General features: G+C 35.7%; 1 protein-coding gene across 1 annotated transcript in view; it reads left to right on the forward strand.

Moving 5' to 3' along the window:
* Positions 1–9,551, forward strand: part of SMC4 (structural maintenance of chromosomes 4) — a 33,654-nt gene that overhangs the window by 18,654 nt on the left and 5,449 nt on the right. Inside the window, exons 12-17 of the mRNA XM_012807814.2 lie at positions 283–468; positions 1,971–2,132; positions 4,466–4,691; positions 4,769–4,848; positions 5,574–5,726; positions 7,306–7,432. Of these exons, the coding sequence (XP_012663268.1) occupies positions 283–468; positions 1,971–2,132; positions 4,466–4,691; positions 4,769–4,848; positions 5,574–5,726; positions 7,306–7,432 (934 nt within the window). The remainder of the gene's footprint in view (positions 1–282; positions 469–1,970; positions 2,133–4,465; positions 4,692–4,768; positions 4,849–5,573; positions 5,727–7,305; positions 7,433–9,551) is intronic.

Below are 9,551 nucleotides of genomic sequence, written 5' to 3' on the forward strand. Positions count from 1 at the left end.
TTGAATGGTAACTATGTACATTAATGCACTTCTGGGGTACAGTGTGGGGTTTTCACATGCAATCTGAAATACTTCCATCAAACTGGTCAACACAGCCTTCGTGTCCTTTTCTCAGTTATTGTTTTAAAACGTTCACATTCTACTCTTAGAAAGATTCACTTGTACCCCTGGTCTTTTCCTTCTTTATTATCATTGAAGCATTACAACTAATTCGGTTCTGTGATTGGTCATACTTAGAAGCTAATGCTTCTGGGTTTCATTATCTTTACTTTCCATTTTTAGAAAGAAAAAGAACTTCAGAAACTGACACAAGAAGAACTAAACTTCAAAAGTTTAGTTCATGATCTTTTCCAAAAACTTGAAGAGGCAAAGAGTTCCTTAGCAATGAATCGAAGTAGAGGGAAAGTCCTTGATGCAATAATTCAAGAAAAAAAATCTGGCAGGATTCCAGGAATATTTGGAAGATTGGTAAGGTAGATTTATTTGGGAATGACTTCACATTTTTTTCAAGAAAAGACATTATTAATTGTTATCTTGACTTAAAGAACTGTATATTGTCACTATACATAAAATAACATTAATTTTTGTTTTAAGAAACATTTTTAAACCTTTTAGTTTTTTTATTAGGATATAAAAGTAGAAGTTTTTATTAGAGAAAGGGAAGAAAGTAGGGAGGAAGAAATGAGAAAGAGAAAAAAGAGTGAAACTAGTGGAAGATAAGGGAGAAGAGAGAGAAAAAGAGCAAAAGAAGGCATGGGATCCCAAAGAAAGAAGGGAAGAATGGCGGCCTTGAGATGGGGGTGGTTCTTTCTTTCTTTCTTTTTTTTTTTTTTTCATTCTGCTGCCCCAGGCTAGAGTGCCCTGGCATCAGCCTAGCTCACAGCAACCTTAGACTCCTGAGTTCAAGTGGTCCTCCTGCCTCAGCCTCCTGAATAGCCTGGACTACAGGTACCCCACCACCACCCCACAATGTCCAGCTAATTTTTCTCTAGCTCAGGCTGGTCTCCAGCTCGTAGTTCAAGCAATCCACCTGCCACAGCCTCCCAGAGTGCTAGGATTACAGGTGTGAGCCACTGTGCCCAACCAGTTTTGGGGGGTTTATTTACTTAGTTTTGAATGATTACAATCACTTTATACGTATCAAGGAGAAAAACTTAGCAATGATAAGAAAACTTAAAACTACTTTGTCCTTTTCTAAAAAATAAGGATTTAGTGTATCTGTAGTCCCAGCTACTCAGACTGAAGTTGCGAGGATCCTTGAGCCAACAAGTTCTCCAATCTGGGCAACATAGTGAGACCCTTTAAAAAAAAGAAATTAAAACCTGTGATGTATTTTGGGTTTCATAGAATCATACATAAGGTTTTTAACTATGTTTAGGGACATTAATAATGGATTATCTAAAAACCCAAGGATAGCAACTGTGAGGACCATCACTGTTCCTGAGCCTGAAGAGGGAAGGGACTGTGGTCTCGAAGAAAGGGAGAAAATAAATAAATACCTCAGCCCTGGTCACCTCTTGCCATCCAGTCTCCAGCTGATAACCTCATACTGGCTAAAGCTAGAGAGCCAAAGGAGCCAGGGGATGTAGTTTCTGAGTTGGGAACTCAAGAGTTTTATGAGTTGTTTTCTTTATAGTACATTTAGTTTTTTTGCCTTCACATTATATATTTTCCTGAGATGAATACAGTTCTTGCATTTTGTGCTCATTAAAAATTCAAATTGCCTATCTATAAATTTTTTTAAAGGTTACATTAGGAACTACTTGTAGTGATATCCTCTGTAGAAGGGGGAAGGTTGGAGCAAGAAGGGCCAGTTAAGTTTTTTCCTTGTGTAAAGTTTTTGTACTTTTTAAAAGCCATGTATACAGAGTTTTTCAATTAATAATAACTTTAAAAATCTATATGAATAGTAATAAAATGATACTCTGCCTTTTGCCTAATTCCTTTTTTCCTCCTTTCTTAATTATTAGGGAGACTTAGGAGCCATTGATGAAAAATATGATGTTGCTATTTCATCCTGTTGTCATGCATTAGACTACATTGTTGTTGATTCTATTGATACAGCCCAAGAATGTGTAAATTTCCTTAAAAGACAAAATATTGGAGTTGCAACTTTTATAGGTTTAGATAAGGTGGGTGTTCTTAATAAACTACATATAATTTACTTTTTAAGTGCTAAGCGTTATCGTGTTTGTATTCTAGCTTTTCCTTCACAGTTAGTGAACTAGAGTTTGAGCATTATTTTAGGTTCTAGGATTGCACAGTTATAAAAAAATTAAAAAATCTTTTACTGCCTCTTGTACATTCCAGTGATATAAGTGGAAGCATGCAAAATGTGGCTTTTGTATATATCTACATTTAATAACATGTTTCCAGGTTCATTTATGTTATATTGTGTATCACTACTTCATTCCTTTTTTATTGCTGAATCGTTATTTCACTAAATATGATATTACCATATTTTGTATAACCATCAATCAGTTGATGGCCAGTAGTTGTTTCCATGTTTTGACTGCTTTGACAGAAATACTGCTGTGAATACTCATACATTTTATATGAACATGAGTTTTCAGTTCTTTTGTTTATGTACCTAGTGGTGGAATTGCTGGGTCATATGGTAATTCTCTTTATCTTTTTTTTTCTTTCATTTTTTTCTTTTGAAATGTGGCTTCATAGCTCACAGCAACCTCAAACTCTTGTTCTCAGGCAGTCCTCTTGCCTCAGCCTCTCAAGTAGCTGGGACTACAGGCACCCACCACCACGCCTGGCTGGTTTTTCCATTTTTAGTAGAGACAGGGCCTCGCTCTTGCTCAAGCTGGTCTCATACACCTGAGTTCATTCAAGTGATCCACCTGCCTCAGCATCCTGAAGAGCTAGGATTACAGTCAAGAGCCACTGTGCCCGTCCCAATTCTATATATCTGTTTTGGAGAACTGCCAATCTCTTTCCACAGTAGCTCTACCATTTTCCACAAGGATATATAAGGGTTCCGTTTTCTTCATATCCTCCCTATTATTGTTTTATATCTAGTTTTCATTGATATTTAAACTCGCCTGGGTCGGGTTCAAACCCGCCAGCCTTGGTGTATGTGGCCAGTGCCCTACCCACTGAGCTACAGGCACTGCCTTTTGCTTATTTTTTAATCAGTTTTCTTATTATTGTGGTAAGAGTTTTTTATTCTGGATGCGAGTCTGTTTTTTCCCATTCTTTAGATTGTATTTTCATCTCCTTTGAAGCACAAAAGTTTTAAATTCTAAGAAACCACTACTTAGGCCAGAAAGGGATCATACCTGTCTCAAAAAGAAAAAAGAAAACACTGCCTAATTGAAGGTCACAGTGATTTACTTCCTCTGTTTCCTAAGAGTTTTATAGTAGCTTTTAGATTTGGGTTTTTAATCTATTTTGAGTTCATTTTTATATATGGTATAAAGTGAGGATCCAACTTTACTTTTTTGCATGTGACTGACTATTCAGTTCTTCTTGCACGATTTGTGAAAAGACTATTCTTTGAGTTTTCTTGGCACCTTTGTTGAAATCAGCCAACTATAAATGTAAAGATTTATTGCTGGACTTTAAATTTTATTACTTGATAGCACATTGTCTTCATTACATATTGTGGTTTTTTAGTATATTTTTTATATCAGGAAGTGTGAGTTCTCAAATTTTTTTCTTTATCAATATTGTTTTAGGTATTCTGAGTTCCTTGAATTTCTGTATGAATTATAAGATTGACTAGTTGATTTCTGCCCCCGAAAGCAAGAAAGGATGGGAGGTAACTGGAATTTTCATATAGGTTGCATTCAATCTATAGATCAGAGAGGTAATAGTGCCATCTTAACAAAAAAAAATTTTTTGAGACAGAGTATCACTCTATTGCTCCAGGCTAAAGTGCCATGGTGTCAACTTACCTCACAATAACCTTAAAACTCCTGGATTTACCATGATCCTTCTGCCTCAGCCTCCTGAATAACTGGGACTACAGACACCTGCCTTATTTTTACTATTTGTCAGAGACAGCAGGGTCTTGCTCTTGGTCAAGCTAGTCTTGAACTCCTGAGCTCAAAAGATCCTTCCACTTCAGCCTCCCAGGGTGCTGAGATTATAGGTGTGAGCCATTAGCACCTGGCTTGAGGTCTAATAAGTTTTATATAGGGTGGCCATAAAGTTCATGTGCAACTTAAACTATAGACAGTTATTTTAAGTTGCACACAAACTTAAGGGCACCGTGTATTTATTTCTTTAATTGAATTTATTTCCATATTTTTTTGATTTTCTTTACGATAGTATAATGGAATTCTTCATTTCATTTTCTGACCTTCAACTGCTGGTATACAGCAGTATAATTCTTATGTATTGATTTTCGATCCTGTAACTTACTGAACTAAATTTTTATAGATAAGATCATGATACCTAGAAGAAATGACATGCTCTTTATTTTGTTTGTGATGTATGTTTTTGCTTTTAGATGGCCGTATGGGCAAAAAAAATGACCAAAATTCAAACTCCTGAAAATACTCCTCGGTTATTTGATTTAGTAAAAGTAAAAGATGAGCAAATTCGCCAAGCTTTTTACTTTGCTTTACGGGATACCTTGGTAGCTGACAATTTGGATCAAGCCACAAGAGTAGCATATCAAAGAGATAGAAGATGGAGAGTGGTAACTTTACAGGGACAGATCATAGAACAGTCAGGTAATATGTTTTCCTTATATTGAGTTTATGTTGTTGGAGAAGACTTCCTATACAGACTTCTGTCCTCTGCTCTGCAGGTACAATGACTGGTGGTGGAAGCAAAGTAATGAAAGGAAGAATGGGTTCATCAGTATTGGTTGAAGTCTCTGAAGAGGAGGTTAGTATATCTAAAATTGAAGTCAGACTTGTTTTCTATAAACAACTTTATTGAGATATATCAGACATATTGCAAAATTCGGCCATTTTAAGTTTAATACTCACATTTTAATTGAATTTTGTATAAGTAGGAGTTTATGTTAACACCTTTAAAGTTTTAAAAATAAAACATTAACTCAGATAATAATTCTCTAAAATATAAGTATTGAAAAAACTCCTGGTATATGTATCAAAATCTTAATTTTAAAATATTTTATTTCTGTGCTTATATTTTCACAAGTAATATATGAGAATGATGGAAAACCAAGGAAAAACTACTGTGTTCCATTATTGCCCTCAAAAAAGTATATGTACTTTTTTCTTACTTGAAAACATGTTCTTAGATGTCCTAAATAAATACCTGACTTTCTCAAGTGTTTGGCCTTGATTTTCACTGTCATACTTTGAAAATAAAAGTTTGTATTCTTCTGCCCAAGTGTTTGAATGTTATCCTTCATTGAAATAACAAGTGACCCTAGAGAACTTAAAGTTGTCTGTCCATCTGATTAGGTGATACACAAATTGGTTAAATGTCTCCTGAACTTTTAAGATTAGGGAGCAGACCGTAGACTGTTTAGTTTTGTCCTAGTCTTAAGATCAGAAGTTTGAGTTTTCTTCATAAATTGACTCTGCTATCAATCTGAAATGTCTCTTGGTGAAAACTTCACTGACATGTTTCATTCATAGGTAAATAAAATGGGGTTACAGTTTGAAAAAGACTCTAAAAAATCACTGCAAATCGAAGAACAAAAAGTACATCTTGAAGAAGCAGTAGTTAAGTTACGGCATAGTGAACGAGAAATGAGGAATACACTAGAAAAGTTTACTGCGAGCATTCAGGTATTTACTTTTGTGCTTGCATGTGTGTGTATGTCAGTGTAACTGAAACTATTGCAGGTTAGTAGTACCATTTGTTTTTTGCTTATAATTTTAAAATGTAAGAGATAAGAGTACAGACACAATGGCTCATGGCACTCTGGGAGTCATCCTAGCACTCTGGGAGACAGAGGCAGAAGGATGATCCTTTGAGCTGAGGAGTTTGAGAACCAGCCCAAGCAAGAGCTAGACTCCATCTCTATGAAAACACCTGAAATTTCATCTTCTTGGGAGATGGAGGCATTTGGATTGCTTGAGCCCAGGAGTTTGAGGTTGCTATGAGCTAGCCTGATACTTCTTTGTTTCCCCATCTACTAGTGGATGATTCTCTATCACAGTGTTGCTCCAGCCACAGCTATTCTTGTTTTCTTTTTGTATTTCATAGAAACATGATTTCCTTTAGCATCTACATGACCTTTTATTTGTATTCTTCTTGAAGTGGATTATGAAATGCAATGCATGTCTGTTCTTTTTTTTAAAGAAAGGTAAGTTTTCAGAAAATACCCAATTGATCATCACCTTCAATTTGATATATATCCTTTGACATTTTTTAAATACTTAGTATCTAGTTTGCATGTAAATATTTGTATCTGTGGTAATATGTATAACATTATAGAGTGTTCGTGGCTCAGTACCTGTAGTCCAGTGGTTAGAGTGCCAGCCACAAACACTGGGGCTGGTGGGTTCGAACCCAGCCTGGGCCTGCTAAGTGACGACAATTGCAACAAAAAGATAGCCAGGCTTCGTGGCAGGTGCCTGTAGTCCCAGCTACTTTTGAGGCTGAGGCAAGAGATAACTTAAGCCCAAGAGTTTGAGGTTGCTGTGATCTGTGATGCCATGGCACTCTACTGAAAGTGAGACTCTCTCAAAAATAAAAATAAAAAAAAGACTGGATACCTAAGTGTTCATTTGGTGTTTTAAATGTACCAAATTTTCTTCCCTTAATAAATTATGACTTCTTTCCAAACCAGTATAAATTTAGTTTTCCATTGCTTTAGAGCATTTTTTGTACCACAATCTGATCCATGTTTTTGTGTTGGGTGCAGGGCTATGCTTGAAATATCCTTGTAGGTCTATCTTTATGCACTCATCACATTATTTCCTTAGAATAGATTTCTAAAATGACATCTATTGCACAGTATGCACACAATGTTTAAGACATTGGTTGCATCAGTTTTTATATATGTGCTACTGAAGAAAGCACAACCAAATTGTTTTCAAAAGTGGATTTTTACAATTTGTGCAATACTAGTTGCATGTGAATAATTATTTTTTTATTTCTTTGAACACTAGGGTAGTCTTAAGAATGTTGTAAATTTGCTACCACAAAATCTAAAAAAAAATCTCGTTCTAACTTGTCTTTGTAATGACACGAAACATGTTTCATATTGATTGGCTTTTGTCATTACTCATATTCATGTTTTTTGCCCTTTTCCTATTATCTTCTTCTTAAAGACTTAAGTTCCCCTTTTAAAAAATCAAAATGTTTAAAGTAAATGTTATTGTTACTTAGTTAAAATATTGATCTTAAATCTTTCTTTAGCGTTTAACAGAGCAAGAAGAATATTTGAATGTCCAAGTTAAGGAACTTGAAGCTAATGTACTTGCTACAGCTCCTGACAAAAAAAAACAGAAGTTGCTGGAAGAAAATGTTAGTGCTTTCAAAACAGGTATGTTTGAAGACAGACATATTTTCAGATCATCAAATTCTGCGGTCGTTAAGATAGCAGTTTGTAGAATAATAGCAACTAATATGTGCAGAAAATTGCACTATCTTATGGGTTTTGTTATTACCTAATTCTTAGTGCTGTTTGACAAACGAAGAAACTGAGGCATGGAGTGGCGTGTGTGTGGCATATATAATGTGGCTCAGGTCACGTGGCAGGTGGTAATATAGGAATATGTGGTATAGTCTGATTCTAGAGCTCAGGGTCTTAATTTCATACTTTGGTATACTTTGACCCTAATATTTGCAAAATCAATTAAAGATAATAGTTACAAATATAGAAAACTGGGGCTTTGGAGAAATTAAATCACTCAAACAGGAGCCACAAGGAATAAATGGTATGCACATGGAAAAACCTTATTTGAGAACTTAAATATGTATTTTCCTTTCAGATCTTTTTGTTCTCATATACATATACACATGTTAAAGTGTTCTGCTAAGATAGTCTTTAGCAGAGGGAATTCATATCATAGACTCATAGGCACAGTTGGCTTGATAGCCTTGATTGCTGTGCACACCAATGATAAGTGGATACCCATATTAATTTTTGTGTATATCCATATTTATCTGCACTTTTAAAATTCAAGTATTCATTCAAATAGCATTTGCTACTGGCCAGACTTTGTTTTAGGTGCTGTTGATAGAGCAGTAGACAAAATAAACTCTCTTGAAGGAGCACACATTTAACATGAAACAGGAATATTTGAGTGGAGTCCCAAAAGGAACTGTGAGTGCTAATAACTATGTGAGTATTGGGGAGAAAAACATTCCAAGAAGTGTAGAGGAGTAAATGCAAAATCCCTGAGCCAGGAGTATTCTCTAGCTAGAATAAAGGACGGAAGAATCATTCATGCTCCTCTTTCCCTACATAAAACCCCAATATTTTTTGTGACTGCTTTGATAGTACCTAACGGTCAATTGAAAAGCCAAAAATGTGCATTCGTGTTTTGGTGTCTATACTGGAGACCCATATATTTAAGATTAAATTTTTCCCTTTACATGAATTTAGACTTGAAAAGTTATCTCTGTGGCTAATGTGCAAACGGTAGAATAGCGAGGGGCCCAGGTGGATAACTTGTTAAATATGGAATGGTGGATTCAGAATCATATACTATATGCCACAGTTATTCCTTCTAGTAGACATGCTACATAGATAGATGGTAGTTACTTAAGAAGGAAATGCTCTAAAAATAATCCTACAGCTGCACACCTAACCTACCCTCTAATCACTGTAAGTGGTGGTCTCTACTCCACAAGTGAGCCAAGCCCACAGGCAGCCTAATGGAATTTCAACCACAAACTACATTGTCACAGTGCAGACAATTTCATCAACATGTGCCATAAAGTAGACCTTAGAACAGTTCGTGAGTGTTAGCAATCTACAGGGCTTGCATCTATGTACTGTGCTTAGGAAGATAAGGAATCCTGAAGTCCCCCCCGCCCCCAAAAGGCAGGGTTTTTTAAAGACTCAAATGGTAAGCACTGAAATTAAACTCAATAGGTAGACTGGAAGGTCAGACTAAAGGCAGCTCTGATAACATAGTGCAAAAAGATAAAGAAATGGGAAGTTAAGAGATTTGAAATTCCAATATCTATTTGCCTAACAAGAAAAAAGAGAAGAAATAGTAGTTTTTATCTAATACTTTTCTCTCAGCAAATCCTACTTCCCTCTTCCTGTGCCAGATACCCATGTACCACTACATAGGCTCTTGTGGGAATCCCTACACACCAGTTAGCTAAGCATGGTGATTGCCTTTCTACATGGATAGGTATTCTTGATAACTTGGATTTCCCACTTTTTTGCCATTTCTTCATCCTTCCTATTATGATTAGGATTCAACTATAGAGAACAGAATATGGTTAAATAGACACATAATTTATGGTGTAAATAGGTTACGTGTGGTGTATATGCACACTTGTATTATGTGTATAATGAGGTATTAATCATTGAGATGGCCAAAGAAAGTTTCTAGATTGAATGTCGCAGAATAATGTCCAGAACTACTATACTTACCCTACAGTTAAAAAGAATTTTCTTGGGGCAGTGCCTGTGGCTCAAAGGA

The sequence above is a fragment of the Otolemur garnettii genome, unplaced genomic scaffold (assembly GCF_000181295.1).
Source record: "Otolemur garnettii isolate 467f Iridium unplaced genomic scaffold, OtoGar3 scaffold00076, whole genome shotgun sequence".
Lineage (NCBI taxonomy): Eukaryota > Metazoa > Chordata > Mammalia > Primates > Galagidae > Otolemur > Otolemur garnettii.